Source organism: Boleophthalmus pectinirostris, unplaced genomic scaffold, assembly GCF_026225935.1.
Source record: "Boleophthalmus pectinirostris isolate CB_2022bp ecotype Guang Dong unplaced genomic scaffold, ASM2622593v1 HiC_scaffold_10, whole genome shotgun sequence".
Lineage (NCBI taxonomy): Eukaryota > Metazoa > Chordata > Actinopteri > Gobiiformes > Gobiidae > Boleophthalmus > Boleophthalmus pectinirostris.
In genome coordinates this window covers 19,794,660-19,820,908 of record NW_026570971.1, presented here as the reverse complement: position 1 = coordinate 19,820,908, position 26,249 = coordinate 19,794,660, and the positions used below count along the sequence as shown (strand labels likewise).

Below are 26,249 nucleotides of genomic sequence, written 5' to 3'. Positions count from 1 at the left end.
TTTGGGTGGCATATAAAGAGGACTCCCTACAGTCATTAGGCAAACAGCTGAGGTAGGCTGCAGCTTCCACCGGTTCCAAGCCCCAACGCCGACAAGAGGAATATACAAGAGCAACAAAAACACACATTTTCTATCTTTTTTTTTTTTTTTTTTTTTTTTTTATAGGCAAGACAAACTGGAGCGATAAAATTGTCGCAAAGGTGTGTGTGTGTGCGCATCCCCATGTGGCTCTTGACAAACTATGCAAGGTCAACTATTTGAATCCAAAATAGGTGCTGTAAGAGTTTGGGAATTCAATTTGTTTTTTTATTAAATGAAATGGTAGAAGAAATGCAGAGTTATTGTTTTGTTGCCTCGGGTTACTCTTTTGTATAAGTGTTATAACGCAGAATGTATGTGACAGGGATGCAAAGTGATGTTTTGTACAAGAAAAGTAGTAGCAAGAGTGTTGTAGTAGTAGAGTAGAAGTAGTAGGAGTAAGAGGAGGTGTAGTAGTAGAAAGAGGAGGTGGAGGAGTAGTTGTATGGAAAGTTAGTACTATTGCGGTAGTGCCATAATGGTTGTTGTAGCATAAATAGCAATTCTAGCCCAGTGTTTCCCAAACTTTTTCCAGGGACCCATGTTTTACAAGTCACAAACCTTCACGCCCAAGTCAATAGACATTATTAATAAATCACAAAATACATTTGTGACTGTTATTGAACATTAATGAGGATATTTTATCCTTGACTGAGTGTTGCACTGAACAATTAGTATTACCGTATGACTGTATTTTTCAGACTGTAAGTCACACCAGATTATAAGTAAGTCTTTATTTATATAGCGCTTTTCACATACATTTTTTGTCCCCAAAGATGCTTTACAGAGCATTATTCAGCATTATTCATTCTTCATTCTTCATTCATCAAAACTGCATTAAACACATTATAATCTCAAACGGATTGACGTGGCTCTAGAGTCGTTACAGTTTATATGTCGTAAAGTTGAATTTATTTATGCAGATTAGTAGTGCAGATAGTAATAATAATGATGATAATTTTAATATAAAAACATTAATGATTAATCGATAATCTATCGTTAATTCTTCCGACGATCGATTAAGAAAATTTCACCGAATGCCCATCCCTAATTCAAATATACATTGAGTAATAAAGTGTTTAATGCAGCTTTGTGCACATTTGTCTACGTTTTACCGAAATAAAACTTAAAACCACATGACTCATTTGCATAAACTATAAATGATTTAAAAAAAAAAAAAAACAGCTCGCTCCTTGTGCCCTGATGCATCAGCTTCTGTTGGACTAAAGAAAACGACTCAGTGGAATATACGTGATGTATGTGAATCTTGGTTCGAGGTCAGTAAGCACAACCAGAATTAATACATAAGGCGCACTGGATTATAAAGCGCACTGTTGATTTTTCAGTAAATTAAGGGATCTTAAGTGTGGCTTATAGTCCAGAAAATATGATACTCAAGTTTTAAACCAGGAAAAACAGCAGAAGAAGTGAGGAGCGGGGGTACGTGGAAATTCTGTGCACAATGCAGATGACGAGACGACCCCCCAAAAAAATCTCTTGCGACCCAAATGAGGGTCTGCTCTAGCCATCATGAAATAGTGTTGAAATCATTGTCATCAAAAGTAGAACAAATAGAAGTTAAAAAAGAGAGACTGTAGGCATAAGTAATCATAATTAACAATTTAATTATTTTTATTAGTAGACTATACTTGAATATTTGTGTATTTTATTTAATGTATGTACTTCAGTACGATGTACTTCGTCTTCCTCTGCTTCATCTTATCCCTGTCTCATCCCTGCCTCTGCCTTTTAGCTTATTTTCCTGTACACCAACTCAACAGCACTACAGAGCTCAAAGAACCATCAAGCGCCCCATTCTCGCTGCCATTAAGATAATTAGCATGCTAACGAGCTGAATTGGCTCTTGTTTTTGTTTGTGTTTGAATGTTGACAGAATCACGGCGTACGGTGCAGCCGGCGGGCGCAGTGTCCTGGCCATGAGTCGGTCCCACGGAGTCTACATTACGGGGGACTTCCTGTTGAAGAAAGGGGACCTGCTCTACATCCTGGTGGGACAACAAGGAGAAGATGCTTGCCCCAATGTGAGTCCACTCCGTAACTCCCAACAACTTCATAAATACCATCCCCAAGGTCCGTAATGTCAGATGATAAGACAAACTCACCCTTTTAATTATGTTAATAGGAAATTCAATTTATGAATCTGGTGTGAAATAGCTCTATATGGGGAAGTGATTCAGCATTTTGGAGCCGCAGACCAAATATATTTCTTGTTTATGGCGTCGCAAATCCTCCGTCTTTTTTTCCAAATGACTCCGGAGTTGGACTTTAAGCTGCTAACAGGCCAAACTGAATTATACCGCTGCCTACACGCTGTGACAGTTAGGGCAGTGGAATGGCGAAGGAAGAACCATCACTCAACGTTATAGTGGAGATATGTTATCTGAAAGTAAACCATCCACTGTAATGTTAGTTATTAGCTTTTATTCAATAGCCCTATTAGCAGTTTGGCTTATTGGTCTACTGTTGATGCGGAGCCATTGTGATCGCTGGTCAGTTTGTGAAATGGTAAAATATGAAGTTATGAAAATAACTTTAGACAACTGCTGACTCGCTGGGGGTGTTCTACATGTAGCTACTAGAGGTGTAACGATATCCAAGTCTCACAATACGATATCATCACTGTATGGACCTCACAGTGCGATATTTATTGTGATATCGTGGGAAAGCTCAAGGTATTGTGTGGAGGCTCACGATTAGGGATGTAACAATATCCAAATCTCACAGTACAATATTTATTGCGATATTTTGTGGAGGCTAAAACTATTATATGCTGCTTTTTCCTTTGAAAATGGCTTAATCCAAAGAACTAAGACTTAAAAGTGCTTAGAACTGTTATTTCTTCTTGTAGTCTACACTGAAATGGAGCAAAGGATCTATGTACTGTAGTTCCCTCTGTCCTTTTTGCTATTGCTGCACCATAACTCTTCATTTAAGCAACGAGACTTGTAATTCGATATATTGTGATGATCCATGATATTATTGTGAGAACTTTGACAATACGATAACACAATATTTTGGTTATTGTTACATCCTTAGTAGGTAGCATTATGATACAAGACACATATTAGCAAACACTGCCAAAAAGTTTCAAGAAAAAAAATACAAAATACAAAATGGATGCTAACAGCATATTTTCAGGAGTCCGTGAGCAATACGAGCTTTCATGGTCCTGTTTATTTCAGATTGAGTAGTACCTCCAGTTAGCATCACACCCCTAGTGAATGTTGATGGCATAAGTAACCATTGTGTTTCTGTTATTTTTTTCCACTGTCAAAGTTCACAGCAATGTTCATTTCATAGGACAGAGTTTTTGTAGAGATAAAAATGCATTGAGTTCAGAATAAAAACTGTGGTGTTTGCTTGGATGGTCTTTTCCCCAGAATATGGATTTCCAGGGCCTTCAAATGCAGCTGCCCTCTGTCTAAATGCAGCCACTCAACTAATTGCAAGCTAAATCATAACGGTACTGCAACATATTTTACCACAGCCTGTTGCTAGAAGCAGGTGTACAAGCAAAGATGACTCAAACTCTCTTTTCTTTTCTAACATTAGATACTAGACTCTGTTATAGTCCAAATTTTACTGACCGATATCCTGGTTGGCTGATATCTGGTTGATATTTGGACCTTGGCCTTAAAACTCCAGCACAGGACGATATTTTATTTTGGGCGACCAGCCTTTGCAGACTAAAAGCTTTATTTAAACACTTGAGTGCAAATAGATTACTGATGAAAATGTGACTACACTGCTCTCTTATCAGTTCTGTGACTAAGTTTTTAGTGATTTAAAATTACAAAAAATTGGGATAGAATCTAAATTGGCCTTGCATATCAGCCCAGAAATATTGGTAAATCTCACCGGCCGTGAAAAATGAAACAGTTGATCTCTGTTTTACATATTTACCACTTAATTTGTCATATAAATTGTTCAGTATGCATAGGTGTGTTCACTCTCATGTCAAAATTGGAACTAAACAAGCACTAACCTAGTGTAACAGGTCAGACCAGAACTAAACCTGGACTAAACAAGACCAGGACTAAGCCAGGGCAGACATCTTTGAGACTGAATAAATCAATAAAAGAAAGATGGGTCCTTGGGCGAAGCATTTTGGCGCCCTCTGCTCCTATCAGGTTACCCCAACGTCATTGAAATATGGTCAAATTCAGAAGACAAAACTTCCTACGGGGACAATAAAGAAGGGCATCTGGCTCATACGTAATGCAGTGCACTCTAGGTAACTGATTCCCTAAAGTAAAATAGATTTTCCCCATGTTTTCATATTGCCACATTACTTCTCAGTTGCGATCCTTATTTCCACAAATGAAATACAAACTGATACTAAATTAACTTGCAATAGAATAAAACAATCAAAAATAAATGTCCAGCCTTTTGTTGATCTAACTCAATAAAACAGGACTCAACTGACACTACGCTGCAATACTCCCTCTGCTCCTCCCATTCTCTCCCAAAGTCCAGTGTTTTTGACATTGAGAGTTGGTGGTCAGCCTTGTTGTGCCATCCTCACTTAGAGACCATGAATCTGCTGCCCTCACGCCTCGGGGGGCTCTGTCTGACTGGCCGAGCTCAATGAAGCCCGCACTGGATTTCCCTGTTGCCTGTCTTAAGCCCTCTTCTGGTTGTTTTTGCCGAGGGGTGGCTGTCATCCATCATGCCCCTCTCTCTCTCTTCCTCTCTGTCTCTCTCTCTTTCTCTCTCTGTCTCTCTCTGTTCCTGGCAGAGCGTGCAGTGGTGTGTTTCCCCTCACAGTTCACCACTCTGAGACTAAAACCTCCCCAATCCCTCAAGTCGCCAATGAAACCATCCATCATGCACTATTTAAATGTTTCAAAGCTAACACATCATCCTGCAGCTCAAAGTGGGAGAAAATGGGTTAGATATGCAGGTCTGGTGCTCATCAGCGGCCCAAGAGCGTGGAGTATAAGTAATAGTGTGTGAAGAAAGAGTGGACGAGTGTTGGTGGAGTAGGTTCACTTTGTAAAGATGGTTGTTAGAGCTGCAAGATTTTTGGAAAAAATAAATTTTTGAGTTTTCAGACGATGGCAATTAGATTTGCAGTTTATGTTTTCAAATCAGTATTCAGGCACATTAATATTCCAGAGAAGACTGAATGACTGAATATGAAGACTGAAATATGAAAAGCCAAATCAATTCAAGAATCACATCATTTTGCTACATGTTTGTATAGATATAAAATACAATATTAGCACCTTTCAAACCATGAAAAATTTATTTTTTATTGTTTGTTGACGTTCTATTACCTAAATATTGGTAAACTTTGTGGCTTGGTAATTCGAGTAATTCAAATTATGATTTGATTGAAATATATTGTGCAACTCGGGTATTAAAATTTGATAAAGTTAGGTTTGCCTGTAGGTTATTTTTCCTTCATTATCTGTCTTACTCTGAACAGGAAAAGCATGGGGGGAAATGACAGTATTTGAATCTGCATTTGAACAGTGTAACTATATTTCATATTTCACTGCCTTTGCTTTATATAACCTGACTTATTCGACTTATATAGTTGCTTTGAATTATTTTACAATACTTTGGGTTGAAACAAGAAAATGAAAGAAGTGAAAGTACCCGATTAACAGATAAGTTTGTAGTAAGAAAGATTTAATTAAAATGTCAGAAATATATTGTAACAAGTGAAATGTTCTTGGTCCATCAAGTGATTTAATCTTCTTCTAAAACTAGTCAAAAACATACAATTTTGCATTCAAGTCTATAACTTTTGGCTTTGGTTTAGTCCATTAATTACATTGTTTCTTAGTTTGACGGGTTTCAGAACCACTGGTCATGAGAACACAAAAACTGTAGGTATAATAAAAGCAAACCGAATATAAGTCATGCATTTTTCAAAGCGAATAATACATTAGAATAAATGAGTTTTGCTAATGGCTGGTTATCTTTGACAGGTGCTTTGAGAAATGCATAAAGGGATTACAGCTTGATTTAGTGTATGTTAAATGAATAAAGACGGCAGAAAGGAAGACAAACACTGGAGCTGAATGCATTATGATGAATGTGGCCTAATATTCTAATAGCTTGCTCTTAAGCTGTGATAAGCACTTATACACACGTCAACTTTAATGTTTTAATTAGCACATTTTTGCATTGAGGTGCATGTAGAAGTACTTGCAGATAATATTTGTCCTAATATAAAAATGGGCCTGTTGTAAGAATATAAGACAGGACTGTTGTCAGGATACTTAAATTTGGAAAAGGTTTGATCCTCAATACTGATTATAATTCCTCAGTGTTAATACAAATCCTTTTCTTAGACAATAAACTATCATTTTCAACACAAAAGAATATATATAAGTAGGCTATTTTCTCTAGGTATTAACATGTGCTTACTTACTAGACAAATTTTATTGATCCACAAGGGAAATTAATTGAACACAGCAGCTCACACATCACAATATAATATAATAACAAAGCACAAAAATATAAACGGTACTTAACTACATCAAAAGGTTTGTCAGTCAGTACTGGTGTGGGCAGGCATGTATTTAAACAAGGTGATCCTATGAATAAAAAGCTTAAAAGTCCACTATAAGAGCGTGTTTTCAGTGGCGGTTGCATCACAGAACTGGCAGCGCCCCACACCACTGTCATCGCATTATTAGTTTTCAAACACCAGTGTCGTGAGTGTTCATACGGCGGGTGCATGGGGGACTCGGCTGCTTCAAAGTGAGACTGAAGTCATTTAAGGTTCCTGTTATTTCCCCTCCGCACTGACAGGCGCAGACAGCGGCTCTCCAAAGCACCAGCTCAAAGTGATTTGTGCCGTGGAGTGCCGTGCTTCTCTCACACCTATAGCCTCCCTCCGGAGCAAAATGATCCCCCCGTAGCCCTGAGAAGCGCCAACTCTGTGCGTGCGCGTCCTCCAGGCCACATGCACATTCACATACCGTCTCCAAACATCCTGTTGTTCCCCTGGTCGACCACTTGAAAGGCAGAGGCGGCAGACACAAAACAGACTGGAGGCAGAGGGAGACGACGAGACTGTGCACAGACATCTGAATGCCCCAACAAATGTCACTCACAACATGGAAAGTTACGCCTACTTTTGGTTTTCAATAGACATGATCCAGCAACATTGTCAAGATATCTTTTTAGATAAATGAATCTTGTGTGAGTTTAAGTGAACTGACCATAATTTTGCACATCAGAATATTACAATTTTATGATTATGATACAGATGATGGTTGGTTAGCTGGTTAGTTACTTGGTTAGTTAGTTACATAATTTTATGCTTTATTGGTGTATAGTGAACATGTTTAATGACATGTTTTATAGTTTTATGGGGGCCTTGTGCAAAGTCCAGGACAAAATTGAGAAATTCTTTCAATTCTGTCAATCCGGGTGGTACAGATTGGCAGCCTCACTTCCGTCAGTTTGCATCAGGGCAGGTGTGTCTATAAGAGTAGCTTACCACCACACAGTAGGGAGCATTACTGGGCCCCATACTACACATTTACATACATTACATACATTTAAAAAAAGTAATACTAATATATATATATATTATATATATATATATATATATATATATATATATATATATATATATATATATATATATATATATATATATATATATATATATATATATATATATACACACATTATATATATATATATTTTTTCATTTGATCTGATATGAAAACACTTCCCTTCCAACTGTCTCTTACACCAAAGTCTATTACACCAGTCCTGCACACTCCTCTCAAATCAGACCAACAGAAACACCAGACAGCCAAGGGAGCAGAGTCTGGGCCTGATTTGGAGCAGCAAACCGTTGCCCTCTCACAGCGTGTAGTGCTGGCTTCAGGCTCTGCAGCGGGAGTACACACACACACACACATTCACACAACAGCCTCCACCATGGCACTGTCTCCGGGTGTGCAACATTTGCCAACAAAATGTCCAGTTCTATCTTCACAGAGGCCGCGTTTCAGTACAACCACCCAGTGCTGTGTTTATTTATGTGATGAATTAATGGACATTTCCTCCATTGGGATGTAATGGACGAGGATGACAGTGATGTTGATAAATACACAGTTCAAATGAAGGTCCAAAATACTACTACTTCTACTGTTAATGCTGCTATTACCAGTGCTGTTTCTGCTACTACTACTACAACTACTGCCACTACTACTGCTACTGCTACTGCTACTACTACTGCTACTGCTACTACTACTACTACTGCTACTGCTACTACAACTACTGCTACTGCTACTATTGCTACTACTACTACAACTACTGCTACTACTACTACTACAACTACTGCCACTACTACTACTACTATTACTGCCACTACTACTGCTACTGCTACTACAACTACTGCTACTACTACTACTACTATTACTGCCACTACTACTGCTACTGCTACTACAACTACTTCTACTACTACTACTACTATTACTGCCACTACTACTGCTACTGCTACTACAACTACTGCTACTGCTACTACTACTATTACTGCCACTACTACTCCTACTGCTACTACAACTACAACTACTGCTACTGCTACTACTACTACAACTACTGCCACTACTACTACAACTACTGCCACTACTACTACAACTACTGCCACTACTACTACAAATACTGCCACTACTACTACAAATACTACTACTAATACTATTACTATTACTGCCACTACTACTACAACTACTGGCACCACTACTACAACTACTACTACTGCTACTACTACTACTACAACTACTGCCACTACTACAAATACTACTGCTACTACTACTACTACTATTTACAACAACTGCCACTACTACTACAAATACGACTACTCCTGTTACTGCTACTACTACTTCTACTACTACTACTACTATTACTACTGCTACTACTACCACAGCTGCTGCTACTACTGTTAAACCTGCTATTACTTTACTACTACTTCTGCCATTACTACTACCACTACTACCATTGCTACAGCAACTACTATATCTAAACTACTAATAATGTATTACTGTTACTATTATTACTGCTACTATTATTGCTACTACTACTGCTGCTGCTGTTGCTGCTACTGAATATATCTAAATGCTTTTACAAAACTGAAAAACCTAAGATAAAATATTTAAATAGAGATAAGGCCCTGCAAATATTATCTTATTAGAATTTTAAAATACACATTCTTCCAAAATTGTATATAAAGTAAATAAAGCACAGCTATATACTTTGTGCATACCATTTTGTTTGTCTGTGTGACTGCTTAAGTAACCTTATTCCGCTGTATGAAGTGATATTCAGGTCAGCCCGTAGACTTTTCCAGTACAATGCAGAGGCAGTTGTGTATTATGCCCCCTCTCCGTCTTCTTTACACTATACAAAACATGTTTGAAAGCAGCTCTCGGGTAAATTGACCTCTTTCTTCCTCCCCACAGGCTAACGCTATGCTCAACAAGATCTGCCAGGAACAGAGTGGACCCATGGTGAACAAGACTCAAGTGAAAGGAGGCGGTGGTGGAGGAGGAGGGGCCACCTATGTGTTCAAGGTAACATCCTGGGTTTATAGCCTCTTGAGGAATTCACAATTGGAAGCGTGTTATATAAAATTACATAGCTGGTTAAATGAAAAGGCCTAATATTTAAAATAGTCTCATTGTGGTCGAGTTCACAGCTCCAGTGTCCACAAAGAAACAAGGTTATTTCATGAAATGTTTAATTTGATAAATCTCGTTCTTCTTATCACTGCAATTCTCCCAGCAATTTTTCATTATTCATAACAACCCTGGATAGAATAACCCTGGAATTGTGTTCAAAGTTGGCATTACCTCCTTGCACTAGTAAGATAGAGCCCTTTCAACACATTTTATAATACTGGCAAAACATAAATTTTTCATATCAACAACCACTCTACCGCATTGTCTTGACATTTTGTTACTTTTTGTCGAGTTGAGAGAAATTCTGGACATATTCTGCTAATAAGACTATTCTGACTATTCATTTTCTGCTACTAAGAGATAAATAATAAACGGCCCATCACCCTTTTTTATATATTACTGTGAAAAAATGCTGCATTTGCTGGTTACATTTCAATAACAATTCAAAATTTTAAGAGCCTATATTATGCTATTTTCTGATCTGTCATGTTTTTTACCTGGAGTTTTGTTTGTTTCATTCATACACACAAACCCTGCATATTTAAGCTGAGTTCTTCTCAGCAGAAAACACTGTACCAATTTATGATTTCATATAGAAATACAGGAAGTGCTCCATTGATTTTTTACTCCATACACTTCATTAGAGTCAAGACAGTAACATTATAACAAGTCTTAAAGCTCACAAGAATCTGTTTTGTGTAAAATAGGGCTTTTAAATAGAAATTGTGTTGAAAAATGTCTAGCGAAAATAATAAAACATTTACATTTTATCCACAAATGATTACCAATTAAAACATGTTGCAATTCAGCCTTACATATACAATACAGTGATATGGAGCACTTAACATGCTGTGTAAGTGGATGGAACCTATCAAGTACATTTGCAATCATATCTTTATGTCCACGCAGGTGGAGAGAAACCAGTACGTGCCTCTCATTATTGCTGCTGGTGGAGGGGGTCGTGGGTATAGCAGCCTATCAGACACTCAGCTGGAGCAGATGGACTATGACCTGAGTCAACCCGGCCGCAATGGGAAATCACACGCAGCAGGTAAACGTGGAGCTTTGAAGTGAGCCTGTGTACAGCCTGTGTATGTGATAGACCACCATGTAGAATGTGGAGTGTCGTCTGGGTGCACTGTCTCACTAATCTCTCAAATGGGAAAACATCCTTCTCACAAATAATGAGAACACAAGTAACCTCAAGTCCTCATGTTGTTAGGAGGATGGCTTCATAGCGTACCAGTCAGCAGCATCATCAATGTAGCATAGTTATCTCAAGGAGGGTAACCTTCATTTTAAAAAAGAAGATATGTTTTCTATAGGCAAAAGTTCAGTTTTGAGGAATCACAGTGAATCAAAATGTTTGGCATGACTGCAGGATTATGAAGCACTTCAAAGCTGTAGGAAAATTGAATGGAGAATGAAATTGGCATATGTCTGGCAGCATTAAGAAATCATTTAAATTCCATTATGGTGAGAAGTACTTTGTCAAAGTTGGTTTTAAACCAATGTGTTAAAAGTGCATTTTAAGCTCCAATAAGTAAAATTACATCTGCGAATATAGTTTGATCTGTTGCACACTCCACACTAATTATTTGTAGCAGCAGTAGATTAAATAACAGCACAGTGACTAGCACTCACACTGCACAGCAAGAAGGTGCTGGGTTTGTTAGCAGGCAAACATCCAAACTCCATCTTTTTGTATGGAGTTTGCATGTTTTCCCTGTGTCTGGGTGGGTTTCCTCTGAAAATATTAACCCAAAACATGCACCACAGGTAAAACCCTCCAGCTAAGGTAGGTTTGGTTAAAGCCTAACAACACGATCACAGAGATGACTCCCCTTAAATGAATGTTGTAAACTTGGCTGCTTCATAAACTTTGCATACACCTTTGTATGCATAAACGTAATCATCTTTAAATAAGTTAAAGATTAATATAAATAACTGTCACTGTCTTTTCACACAGACATACACAGCAATGACTACATTGAAATAATACATAATGATCTTGAATATCAGTGCTACCTGAGGGGTCATATTTCTGTAGAAACATGACCCAGACCTACTAACACAGTTTCACTGGTAAAGTGAATCCAGTGTCTTGGCCAAAGACACACAAACACATGTAATACAGGAACTGTCTCTGAACTGTTGGTTATTTCTCACTTAACTAGCACCGGCTCAAATCCCCTATAACCATATTATTATATATTCCCCTACTTGTTTTTCATGGCTCTCATATCAGGCCTGTACGTCTTGTGCTGACAGGTGGAGGAGGTGGTTGGAATGACACTCTTCCCCTCAGTCAGGGGGGCAGGCCTCTGGTGCTGGGGGGTCACGGGGGCCAGGCCTGTCAGAAGTTCTGGCAGACTCGCGGAGGCTTTGGGGGCGGCGGGGGCGGCTGTATGTCCGGAGGTGGCGGTGGAGGCTACAGAGGTAAGGACCAAAGCAACACGGTGATAATGTGTTTAATACACACAGTCTCTCAGCTCTGTGGGCTGTTTGATATCTTACATGACACACATAAGCATCAGGGATCAAGGAACAAGGAAGTCCAGTCTCACTACATTCATTCTGTAGGCTTAGACATGACAGCTCCGTACCCTTGGGAGAGGAAGCTCAGGGTTCGCTCAATAAAACACTCTTTATTCGTTTCTTGTACAGATCCACAGGGAGTAGACCACAGTATATTGAAAGAGTAAGACAGATATTGGAAGAGTGTGAATGAACAAAGCCAGAATACATGTTTTACTTAATGCTTTGTTGTAGGAGGCAATACCTCTCTGGATGATAATCCCAAACATGATGGAGATGATGGGACGTCATTCCTAGGACCGGAGGGAGACCCGTTTCTGTATCCCCTGAAGGGTAAGACATACTTCTGACATGACCACAATGCAGTTGCCATGGATACTGTCATCAATAGTGCTGCATAAGTAAAGCCGTTCGGGTGGTAATTTCAAAGGCTGTGCCACAGGTTTGATGATACGTTCTTTAAGCGAGAAGACAAGAAACATGATTTTTTTTATTGAACATTTTAATAATATAATAATCTAGTACAGTATAAGGTACCTTGAAACCTTGAAATGATGGTTGTTGATCTGTCTGATGCTTTTATAAACCATTGTTCCAATTAGCTAACATGTTATATTTTATTATGAAGAATTTAAATTAAATTAAAGTAAATTGCTCAGTTGCCATAGTAGCATTTCAGTCAAAATATCATCTTTTGAAGGGTCAAACTCTTGAAATGTCACCTATAATATAAAGTTAAACCCATGCACAGGCCTCTCCTCAAGACTGGTTTGTTTGAAAGACATGGCATCGTCAAATTTTTCATAGAGACTTTTTGACACTTGACTTGATTTGACACATTCATGGATCGTGCTCTTAGCACAGAGAGTGGAAAAAGTTTTCTGGATCTGCTGTGCATAAAAATTGGTAAGTAAAACAATTTGAACTATTTTAATTTCTTATGTTATTCTTCTGCAGCCTTTTTCCCTTGGCCTTATAAAGAAACTGGACCCAAATAAAACATTTCTTATATTTACAAATAAAGTTTTGTGTTAACAATGACTTAGAATAAAACTATTAACTCAATGTGGTGTTACATTTATGGTGAATGTTAGAAAACCAGTTAAAAACAAAGACACTACAGGAGCTATCATCACAATATTAAAATGTTTAAAGCAATTTTTTAAGTACATATAAATCAAAATATTTAAATAATCAAATTCAGCGATAAGACACAAACATTCTGATCCCAGTATCCTGGGAAACCATGTTGGGCCATACGAGATTCTGTTATTTTTGGACACCTCAGATACTTCTGGTCCATGAGCAAAAACACAGACAGACAGACAGACAGTTCTCTCAAGAGTATACTGACACAAACTGTCCCAATACGACAAACCACAGTGAAAATGTGAGAATTTGACTCATTCTAGTTCATTAGTTATAAATACAGTATAGTTAAAACAATTGTACTTGCATTTTACTTTGAACTCTTGTGATTACCAGCAGCTTTAGTTTAGTGTAATTTTTAGTTAGTGTCATTTCTGTGTTGTTGTGACTTTTCTGTCAGATGTGATCTACTCTTTAAATCACATTATGAACGTGTAATGTTCATATTTTACATGAATGCCTTATATCTGAAGACAAGACTAACACAGGCACAGTTAATTGGTCTAGTGAAGGGAATTGATAGTGCTGTTATGTTCATCCTTTTTTTTTTCGTGTTTCAGAAGGCACTGACTTCTGGTCCTGCTCTGTCCAGCTCTCACTGCTGTGTGAAAACAAAAGACAAGAAGAGAAAGCAGGCTTCCTCTAAAAAGAAAGCTGACGATGCCTGCACAAAGACAAACATCGTTTCAGATAAAAGCAAACCAAAAAATGCCTCACTGCTCCTTTAATGAGGAAGAGCCAGAAAACATTTGAATATCTGCAGAACATGAAGCCATATGTCTCTTTGCCTCCTCAGCCTAAACCCGCCTGCCCCATGGTGGTCAAGTCTCCACTGGAGCCCAGTGCAGAGCATTTGGCTGAAGTCTGCCAAAAGATAAAGTCAAAAGTCGTACCTCACCTTAAGAAGACAATCCTATTTAATAATGACACCAACCCCATCAAGACACAATGCTCCTTCTTTTTCATAGAGAAAGACCACTGTGGCACCAGTGTTCAAGTTCATCTTCAGAAGTGAGGGTCCCTGAAAAGCCTATGTCCACACACATCAGGAGCACAGCAATAGTGAATAGGCCTCTCAGTCTGATCCACAGAATTGCAGAGCTCAAAACTCTAAGGTAAAAAAAAATCTATGTATTTTCACATGATTTGCAATTTTAATTTCTATTAAACTTGCACATTGTTTTAATAAAACAATAACTATTGTTTCACTGAACTTTGTGAGACCAGTGCAGCTCGTCCTTCAGCCCGGGCTCGTAATCGTGTGTATCTCACAGAGGAGAGTATCTCCAAACAGCAACGCACAGCCCCTTCTGCTGCCAGGAAAGTCACAGATAAACAGACCCTTTCTTCTGATGATGAAGACGAGGGAGTGACTTCTGCAAAAAGGCCAACTGCACCATCCTGTACACCGGATTCTGCAGCCCGTCTGGTCTCTTCCAGCAGTGAAGACGATGAGGAACATAAGCACATAGAGCATGTTGGGTGCTGCTGTCTGCTTCATCTGAACAGAACAAAACTCAACAGAAAAAAAAACAATACATTAAATTTTCTTTGTATTCAAACTATGTCATGTTTCTTAAATGTTTTGACTTTATCTCTCCCACATCAGGAAGGTGACAGAATGTGTAAAACCATGTGAAAAATCAAACAACAATGCAGATCCACCTCAAACAAAGAAAAGAAAGAAACCAGCACCAAAATCTACATAGCAGTTATCACTACAGTCCTTCCACAGTCTCTTTCATGTTCAGTTAATTATCGTAGCATTTAGCATGCTGTAGCCCATAGGGTTAGGCTATGTATGCATATGGCTGAAGCCCATATGCCAGGGCTGAGCAACATGAGAAACAGAAAATATGTGGAGGGCCGGGCCAATATGTGTAATTCGATTCTGCATCATTTTCATTGTATTTCTTATATAAAAGCAGTAAATAGCACTGTTGTAAGAGTTTATGTTATGACTAAGCAATGAAAAAAGTGAGGTTGCCTTACAAAAAATGTGTTTTTAAAAACACCTAAAATAAAAGCAGAGCAGCTTTAGTTCATGCATGAGGTAACATTATAAAATATGTTTATTTTGTAATTCCCAGTTAGTTTAAAGGGTCCGGTCAGAGTCAACCACAGGGCCGTATGTGGCTCGAGAGCCACACGCCCAGATCTGCTATATGCTTATAAAAAGCTAAATTAAAATAGGAAAATACTTAAGCGTTTGCTAATTGTTTTCTGATATTCAGTACCTAATTATTTTCTTTATATAGACACATAATATGAACTCTGTTTTAATGGTGATTTTAAATATCATGTTTTTAATACAGTTCAGTCAAAGCACTTACTTTTTCCAGCTAGCATTGGCCATGTCAAGTATGTCACTGACTTTATTTGTGGCTATATATGATCTTTTGTTAAGCTCAATAAAACCACTTCTGTGGATGTCAGTTTGTAACACATGGAGGTGAGAATCATGAGGAGCAGTCACTTTATAAAGGTCAGCTATAAGAGTATTTGCTTTAAACCACAATCACCACTGGTTTCTCCTGTAATTTCCTCCCTGCTTTGAACAACGCAGTCAGGTACAGCAGATTAAATCAAACCTGCATGTGACAGCGGACAACCTGCTGTGAGCTCTGAAAGACCCAAGAAAGGACAGACATAAAGCCATTGATGCCAATGGAGCCGAGAATGTTTGGCTGAATACAGATTTTTAAGGAGTCAAGGACCAGGCCGTGTTACAGGTGGTGGTTTTCACAGCAGCTGTTCATTTACCTTCAAAGTGTGAGCTAAGAGGAAATATGCATGCAAGAAAATGACCTGGTCCAAAAATATTTCTGATGCTTTTTATATTTCCTCTAGGGAGCACACCTGATGACGTACATGAAAAAAGATACTAATTTGTGGCCTCAAATTATTATTTCGTTCCCACGTTTTCATTAATTCGTTCTCACGTTTTCGTTAATTCGTTCCCACATTAGTTAATTCATACACTTCACTACAGGGTTATCCCATTAGTACGAAAGCCCTTTAGTCCGACCATACACACACACAATAGATGATGGATGCGCTGTAATGTGCTGAGGATAAACTGTTTGTAAATTCAGAGTATGGGTGAAATTCTTGTTCGTTTAGAGCCACACCAGAACAAGAAAATCTACGCTGTGTCATTAGCAGATTATAAATAGGACTAAACCAGGTCTAAGCCAGGAGCGGAATACCGATCATAACCGGGATACTGACGTGCATGCATATGCACTCATTGTGCTGCGTTCAGACACGCAATGGACGCCGTGGACAAACGGGAGAAAAATACTTGACTTGCGTTTAGGTCATCCGTTGCCCTGGAAACAAGTGCTATTTCCCCATCTTTTCCCGCAACGATGAGAGACCTGGCTGAGAGAGTGACTTAAGTGTATTTATTACATAAAACGATAGACGATTGGCTTAGCGGCTGCACTTCTGGTGTAGTCCTGGACCAGTCCTGGTGTAGTCCTGGACCAGTCCTGGTGTAGTCCTGGACCAGTCCTGGTGTAGACCTGGACCAGTCCTGGTGTAGTCCTGGACCAGTCCTGGTGTAGTCCCAGTGTAGTCCTAGCGATTGGCTCGGCGGTTGCAGCATGTATATATTTTTAAGCCTCTAATGACACGGCGTAGATTTTCTTGTTCTGGTCTTTGTGTTCATCAAAGGTTTACTGTCTAAAGCAGACTTGTAGAAACTTATCCATGCGTTTGTCTCCAGTAGATTAGACTACTGTAATGGTCTGCTCACTGGTCTCTCCAAACGAGCTGTGAGACAGCTGCAGAACATCCAGAATGCTGCAGCTCGGGTCCTTACTCGAACTAGGAAGTACGAGCACATAAGTCCTGTGCTCAGGTCTCTGCACTGGCTTCCTGTGCCTCAGAGAATAGACTTTAAAGCAGCTCTGCTTGTGTACAAGTCTCTCCATGGCCGAGCACCAAAGTACATCTGTGACATGTTAGTGTCATATGAACCATCGCACTCTGAGGACCTCAGGGACCGGCCTCCTGCTGGTGCCCAGAGTCAGGACTAAACAAGGGGAGTCATCGTTTCAGGTTCATGCAGCTAAAACCTGGAACAGTCTGAACATGTGAGACAGGCCTCTTCTGTGACGCTGTTTAAATCCAGGCTCAAAACATTTCTGTTTAACTGTGCATATAACTGAAAGGTTTTCATTCCGCACTCTTCTCTCCAATTTATGTCTCTCTTTTTTAATTTTAATCTTCATGATTATTTATGTTTTGATTTGTTTTTATTATGATTTTAATGTATTTCTTATTCTGTAAAGCACTTTGAATTACTTTGTGTACGAATTGTGCTATACAAATAAACTTGCCTTGCCTTGCCTTGCCTTCATGGTGTTCGTGTTATACGAACGAGAATTTCATCCACACTCTGAATTTACAAACGGTTTATTCTCAGCACGTTACAGCGCATTCAGCATCTCTACTGTGTGTGTGTATGGTCGGACTAATGGGCTTTCGGACCAATGGGCTGACCCCGTAGTGATGTGTACGAATTGGCTAAAACGTGGGAACGAATTAACTAAAACGTGGGAACAAACTAGCTAAAACATGGGAATGAATTAGCTACCCCTTCATGACATCACTAAGTGGAACCAAGCATTTTGAGCTTTGGAGATGTAGACAGACTAATAATAAGTTGCTATTCAGACATGTGCAAATGAAACAAAACACAACTCCAGGTCTGTTTTTGAGGAGGTAACAACATTGTCACATGGCCTAAAGCTTACAAGAGGCAATTTTGCTTTATACAGGACCTTTAAGAATATTTCAAGCCTAGAAACCGCTTTACCTGAACTGTAAATATATATGTTTATGATAGTTTCTTCAACATTCTTCAAAGCCTGGCATGCAGCAAGTTATCTGCCAGTGTGCAGTTGTCATTTTAGTTTGTCATTTCTATTAGGGTGTTTTGGCGGATAACTGTGATATTGCTCAAAGCCCGAAAAATCTACTTTGCTACTTGAGCAGTACCAAAATTGTGTCTGGCCGATGGACTACACTGAAGAGCTCTCCATTCGTCTGAGCTGGCATGAAAATCTAAATTTCTAAATTGTTACATGATCTAACTCTTGAAAACATGATAGTTATGTCTGTACTGTATTGGTATGGAAAACATTATACTTTTAAATACATTTATCCATATGCATTTAATGTTGTTTTAGTTTTTTTAGTCATGTTAATGTTACTTCATCAAAAACATATCTGGAGTTGTATTTTGTTTTATTCACACATGTTTGAGTAACCTTGGTTTATTAGTCTGGCTACATCTCCAAAGCTCAAAATGCTCTGTTCCACCTTGTGATGTCATGAAGTGGTAGTTTTAAAGTTAACAGTTATCTTTTACCTTTAGTTCAGTAGAGACTCACAATTTGGGGGCTGAAATTATCCAAATGATTCTCGTGAAGATGTATGGAATTTAAAAACCCAGAGGAGTGCACAAAGTGGAACAGAGTATCTTAAGTTAGAGCTTTATGTGTTAAATATGTGCGAATGAAACAAAACACAACTCCAGATATGTTTTTGATGAGGAAACAACATTATTAGCCAGGCTGATGCCTCCTAGTGCCTCCGCTCAATTTTATTTCTCTTCAGCGAGGTCAGGAATTGGAATACACTAGATCAGGGGTGCTCACACTTTTTCATCATGTGAGCTACTTACAAAATGACCAAGTCATAATGATCTACCTAATACAAAGCCAAGCAAACTGCACTGAAACACTCTGTGCCCCTTTTTTGGACTCTCACCCACAGTTTGAGAACCGCTTCTTTAAGAAAACTTCCTCTGGCACTTTACACAAAACTGTGAAAAAAGTGAAGGAAGATTTTTAAACCTGTTTTTTAAAGTTCCAAACAGGAGTTGCATTCTTTTCTGGTTTTGCAGTGATATTTACCAGCCTCTGCACATTTACCAAACCAAACGCACATCGTGACAAACACAGATGCATTTGTGCACTTTTATTAGGCGAACTTCAGCCAAATGTGGCAGTAGGTCTGTTCTGTAGGTCTGCTCTATGCTGTAGACCTGCTTTGTGCCAACACTGGAACACAAATTTAGATTCGTTTTTGCTTCATGTTTCGTCTTGCTCTTCTAATCAGCCGCACTGTGGAAAGGGCTTGTGTTCGCTGTACGCAGGAAGGAGCGAGAGCTTGAAAAAACGAGGGGCGGCGTGCTGAAGGAGGCAGATGGACAGGTAGGATGTTTAGGAAGTTTAATCTGCCCTGTGATGCACGCTGGTACACGAGGGCACATGCTGTTGCAGACGAGCTGTGCATAGGGAGTGTGTGCGTTTGTGATGTGCTGTAGAGTCTCCGCGGGGGCGCACAGGCTGCACTGAGACGCCCCACACGCTCCTGCACCCTGGTACAAGTTTATTGCCAACAGCAGCGGCCGTAATGAAATATGATCGCACTTGTTGAGTGTCAGACCTTGAGTGAGAGACAAGACCGAGTCCAATAGCGAGTCCAAGACGAGACACGGCGATATACCCACACGACCTTGGTGATCGACTGGTAGATCGCGATCGAGGTATTGAGCACCCCTGCACTAGATGGTTTGCAAGAACTCGGAAGTGCGAGTTCAGGGACCGGTCAATCAGCAAAGAGCCATATTTTCTGTATTGACAACAATTCCCGAGATCAAGAATTTAATGATGGAACAAAGAGAATGTTTGGTGAATTTTATCTAGAGGAAAGACGTTATTGCCCTTCTTCCTATGAGATTTATGAAAAGCTTAATATACCAGTAGCCCCGCCGCTGGTAAAATTTTAAAAAAAGTACCGCCTACTGTCAAGGGAACAAATTCTAACGCTACGAGGTCAGATGGGTTCTACGACGTGAAACCGGCTGATGAATCAGGCTACAACATTATACCATAGATTAGAAAATACCATAATATGAGCCCTTTAAAGACAGATAGTCTTACGGTTAGACTAACCTGTCTTTAGATCAGTCACCTTCAGTGTATTTTGAATGCACTGGGTTGATATGAAATTCTGTTGTGGTAGTCAGGGACTGCTTGGTAAACCCTTGAAAAGTACTTGTGCCTCTCTCCACCCAGAAGATCCATAACATGTGTCAGTTAGTATGCAGTCGGCGGCTCTAGTCAACATATTTGTATTCTGCCTCTAACCCATGGCAATGTTTCTGGGTTAGATTTATGTATTTAGACTCCCGAATGCTGATAAGAGCATGCGTACAGTGCGAATGAAAATGTGCTGCCTCTCCCCACACTGTCGAACATTAAGGCCCAGATTGCCTATTTACGATGAACAGAAGCAAATGGCTGAATATATTAAGACGCCCTCCAGTATCTACTCACTACTATAATGTCATACTCTATGATTTGTGAAAGGCTGTGTAATGTTTCACATACAGTTTTAACCTTTGTGGCAGTGACAGAAACCGTTTTTTTTAACCAGTTTTCACCAAATGTAGTTTATATATGCAGCTTTTTTTCATAACGTAATTTTTCACCTCAGAAATACTGGGCAAGATGCTGTTTAAATGTGGGGAGGATAGGAATAATGCATGATTGTAAATTATTAAAAGGCTACTTAAAAAGCAATTTCTTTCATCATGATCACAAGAGTTTTTGTTGTTTGGTGGTTTTAGAAATTTCAGATGACATTGAGTTCAGCGATTGCCTTTTCTCTTCCATTTGGTTCTCCTTGTTCCCACTATTGCTGTGCTCTGCGGTGGGATAATTTGATCAGGCGCTCATAATGGACCTAGTGAATCACTTGACTTGGTTGACAACAGCAGCGCTAAGCTAGCTAGTTGCTAGCTGTTGTACGGCTGGTTACAACTTTCCAGCTAATAGACATACACGCTGCTTCCTACCTCCTACGAATTCAATTTGCCGGGTCTGTAGTTCGTAAGCAGTAGTTAGGATGAAAAGTTTGAATATTCAATCTGATACTTTAATCCACTTTAGATTTAGTTTACTGGCAACTCTCTGCATGCAACAGCTGTCACACCAGAATTTGTAAATTATTAAAAAGCTACACTGAGCAAGAGCTATTGTGCATTTTCAAATGAACTGTAAAAGTAACTCCGCTCACAGTAAGAATGCATTTATGTCAAAGACTTTTTGACTAAACTAATTGACTAAACGCAAGGTTTAAACTGAATGCCATACTGTGGAACATTCTAAGTCAGGGGTTTTCAAATTAGGTGAATGTGAGCCTCCCCTTAGAGTATGTAAAGACAGCCCCCCATCCGCCTGCCCTCCCCCACGCAGGCCACAGAAGTAAATGCATCTTTTGTGTTCCTGGCAATGATGAGTTTCAATAACAACTGATCATATTTTTTTTTTATATTGTATTTTTTGATACAAGTGTATTCATGAACAATTTTTGCAACAGCATATAATTTCCAACTTCATGCAGGCCTAATTGAGGCTACTTTAACATTACTGAACATCAGTAGGTCACCAGGAATAACCAGGACTAGACCAAAACTAGACAAGGACTATACCAGGTCTAAACCAAGTCTAAACCGGGACTAAACTAGGACAAATCTTGGGCTTGAGGGAGAACCCCGGCCCATGGAGCAGGGTGTCTGCAAAGCGCAATCGGGCGATGGCAGCACTTAGCCCCGTGAGGCGTAGAGTTCTGCACTGGTCCTTTCTCCTGCGGTCACCCGATGTCACTTCTTGGCCCATCATGACACTCAGTCCTGGTTCAGTTCTGATTTATTCCTGTTTGTAGTCCTAGTTCAGTCCTGGTTTAGTCCTCCTGGTTCAGTCCTGGGATCAGTCCTGGTGTAGTCCGTGTGTGTCGTGCCTTCACCTATTGAAAACTGCTGTTCTAAGTAAAGCAATTGGCAGACCAGAAAAAGTTACACTCCACTTTTGACTTTTTCTGTTATATTTTTGTTCACTGCTACTTGTTAGATTTCTAGTATCACTACACAGTTCTTGAGGTTGACTTCCCCCTTTCCTGTCGATGAAAAAAGATGTATTTTACCTTTCAGCCATGGAGGGCGATGGCGAGGTGATCATCACTCCAGTCCAGAACTGCAGCCACTGTGAGAGTGGAGACTGCCACGAGAGCCAGGAGGGCATCATCTGTTACTGTGACGACGGCCTCATCCTGGCACCGGACCGAGTGTCCTGCATCAACTCCACAGGTAGCCCACAGTGCATACACCTCAAATAATGGACCCACAAAGTAATTTGCCCAAATAGCCCCTGTAAAATTAATGGAAACAAAGTGGAAATGGTTTGTAAAGTGTAATTGTACCTGTAATAGAGTGTGCCCGCGATCACATAATGAACTCTTCTGTAAAAGTAATTAAGCCCCGTAGGCTCTTTACTCTATTGAATCTTTATCTGAGGAAACATTTTTAATAGTGTCTTAATCAGTCATAATAATTATTAAACTGCGGGATAAGCCAAGTTATTATTGAAAATGAATCCCCCAGTGGCACAGATGTGAGAGATTTCAGCAGGTACAAGTTGTGTTGGGTAATTTGTGATTTATCTCAGCGGCACTGTCAGATTAAGGGTTTGGCTTATCGGGTCAAGGATTTGTGATAAAAGATTTGCCGTGATGACATTACACGCTGCATTGTGTCTGCTGATGCCTAATAGATTAAATGAGTCAATGCGTCCGACAGTGCTGGATAAAACCTATTGAACCTCGTGTAATATCTTGGTTTAATTATTTCCTCTAGATGCATAAAATTACCTATTCCCTTGTCTAAAATTTAGCTACAATGGTTTTTGAAGAGCTTTTTGTGGAATAAATGGGAAATAATGCTAATTTCTGTTAAGCACTTGCTATTGAAATCTTTACATCAGTAAAATTAAACCTAGGCTGTTCAGAAATGTGTAATGGTAAGTGAGATGTTTAATGTTATACAAGGTTAAGATCTCAGAGTCTGTCTTCTATAGTTTCTTAACTGTTAACCTTAATCTTAGCCATTATCCCATGTGATAGTGTCCTGGCCTTGTGCTCCTTATACAAGTCTAAATTGGTTTTGTTGATCTTGTGTTTATAACCTGTCTGAGTATAAATGCTGTGTCCACATTGCATTGTCTCAGACTATGGACAGAATTGACATGGACTGATGTAGGGATAGTCAGGTTTTATGACTGTGCATAGTTAATAATTAATAATTAACCATGGAACATTACAACTCTCTCGGTATGTAGTTTTGATTTATGTAGAAATTCCTGAAACAGGATACAGGATAATGACTAAGATAAAAGGTAAACAGTTAAGAAACTAGGAGCCAGACTGTGCGATCTCGACTTTGTCTAACATTAAACATCTCAAATGCCATTTATGAATACCCTAAATCACAAAAAAGGTTACTGATGTGACGATTTCAATAACACACTGTAATTATAATCTTGTAGGGATGGGGTGAGATCTTGATCTTATATCACAAGTGATAACAGGGTAACCTGTGGAGTCTTTAAAGTCTTAAAAAGTCTTAAATTACATGTTCCTAAATTAAGGCCTTAAAAAGTCTTAAATTATGTTGTCCAAGTCTTATTTTTTTCACAAAGGACTTAAACTTCATTAGCCTATTTTTTTGTATACTCAACCTGGCTGCAGTGCAATGTTAAATGGAAGGAGGAAAAAAAAAGTGAAATCATGTAACATGAATGAACGTCTAAATTGGAGTATGCGCAAACAATACTTTGGTTTCTGGACCCGGCGGCAATGAGTAAACAATCAGTAGAGTGGAGGAAAACGTTGGATGGATCATGGGGAAATGTAGGTTTAATCCACAGTGGCTCTTAGATTCTAGTAGTTGGTTGGTCATTATTAGAACTGGATCAAGTGTTTTTCACCTGCATAATGGGTGCGATGTTGCTCTTAATTTTCATTTAAGTGGTCTTAAAAAGGTCTTTAAAAAGTCTTAAATTTGGGGTAGTCAAACCTGTGGATATCCTGGATAAAGTTGTGCACATACGCACATGATCTTGTGAAATTTTGTTTTCCACGTGTTCACATTTGGCTTGGAAAAAAAGGAATAACCTTGCTGAGTTACACCTCTTGAATAACCATATAGTTCCAAAAACAGTGTTACAATGAAAGCAAATATATTTAGTAAAATAAATCCAAAATTGGGAAGTGACAATTGTGAACTGAACCGCAGCAATTCGTAATTACAAATGATGTTGAAATGTTGGTTTGACTCAGTCTGTAGACCCAATCTTGTCTCTCTTCTTGTGAGAATTGCCTCATTCCACCCCTATATCATCACCAATATATCATGCTATATGGAGACTGTCAGTTTTTGCAAAATGATTTCACTACAGTCCATATAGACCACATTAAAGTTCTCAAATTAGGTTTTCTTTTAGTACTAGTTTCCATTTAACTGCAAACAACCTTACAGCAGCTTTCGCAATGATACAAAATCTTCTAAAACTTAATCTGTTCTTGAGTGTTCGCATCTTTGGTCTCAGTCTCTAAATAGTGCAAAATCCTTAAAACACTCAACACTGATATGGCTTTAAAAACTTGAATAACACTGTTCAGACTTCTCTAAAACTTTTGTGTAGCACTTTATTTCTGGAATCGGAGGCAAAATGACATTTTAATTCCTACCAAGCACAAAGCAGAGGTATAATTATCTTCCTGTAATATGTTAACAACTTGTCTTTACTTTCAGCTTGTAATTTTCAAATCTTCTTCAACCTAAGTCAACTAGTAGATAACACCAAGATGCTAGGACACAATTTCAGTCTATTCTTGCAGATGAGCAGTTTAGTTTGAGATCTCCCATTGTGGTAGAATTGACATGCAAAAGCCATCGCAGCTCTTAAACTCTTCCATGTCATCATCCTCACATCATTAATTAAGTTGGGAATCAAAGTGGCTGTGTGAATGTTAATCCTCCTCTTGGGGAAAGATAACAAGTGTGATGCTGCTGTCGTTGTGTCACACAGTGGTGTCCCTGCCGCCTCCTCCGCCCTCTCTGTCACACCTGGCTCTGGGTCTGTCTGTGGGCACGTCTGCTCTCATCGCCGCCCTGCTACTGGCTGTGTCTGGAGTCATGATCAGTAAGTATCCTGCATCTGTGTGTATACTCGAATATTGTATTTAGTATGTGCTGTCATTATTTTATATTACATTTTGTTTATATTGCAGTTTATTTGTATAGCACAATTTGCACACAAAATAATTCAAAGTGTTTTACAGAATAAGAAAGCAGAGATTGGGACATGCAAGTCATGATTTAGACTCGAGTCAGACTTGAGTCACTATTTTTAGGATTTGGGACTTGACTCAGACTTGAGGCCTGTGACTTGAGAAGACCTGATGCTTCCAAAAAATATATGTTTTTACAAAATAGTTTTCTCTTTAGAGTTGATAAACATAGCGTTTAATTTTAAAGGAACAAACTGGAACATGTCGCTTCCACTTCTGTTTGTTACTTTGGATGGAACTGAAGTATTGTGATACTCAAATGTACTACAGTAATATATAGTACAATACAGTAAAACAGAGGGAAAAACAGAGAACTAATTGACAAAATAACCGTTATTTAGCAGTTTAGCACTTGAGACTTACTTGAGACTTGCAAAACAACAACTTGGTCCCACCTCTGTAAGAAAGACACTAAAATAACAATATAAAGAAATCAAAACATAAATAATCATCATAAATTTAACAATCAAAGAGAAAAGTACAAATTAAAAACCTTTCAGTCATATGCACTGCTAAAAAAGATCCTGGTAAGTGGATCACACTATATTAACATACATATGAACAAAAATCCTCCTGTATAATCATGGAAATACACTATATACC

At 38.9% G+C, this 26,249-nt stretch overlaps 1 protein-coding gene across 1 annotated transcript in view; it reads left to right on the top strand.

Annotated features, from left to right (window-relative positions):
* The window catches only part of alk (ALK receptor tyrosine kinase), a 582,818-nt gene that overhangs the window by 536,296 nt on the left and 20,273 nt on the right, over positions 1 to 26,249 (top strand). Inside the window, exons 14-20 of the mRNA XM_055155128.1 lie at positions 1,973 to 2,120; positions 9,534 to 9,644; positions 10,662 to 10,803; positions 12,024 to 12,191; positions 12,525 to 12,623; positions 22,450 to 22,605; positions 25,385 to 25,498. Of these exons, the coding sequence (XP_055011103.1) occupies positions 1,973 to 2,120; positions 9,534 to 9,644; positions 10,662 to 10,803; positions 12,024 to 12,191; positions 12,525 to 12,623; positions 22,450 to 22,605; positions 25,385 to 25,498 (938 nt within the window). The remainder of the gene's footprint in view (positions 1 to 1,972; positions 2,121 to 9,533; positions 9,645 to 10,661; positions 10,804 to 12,023; positions 12,192 to 12,524; positions 12,624 to 22,449; positions 22,606 to 25,384; positions 25,499 to 26,249) is intronic.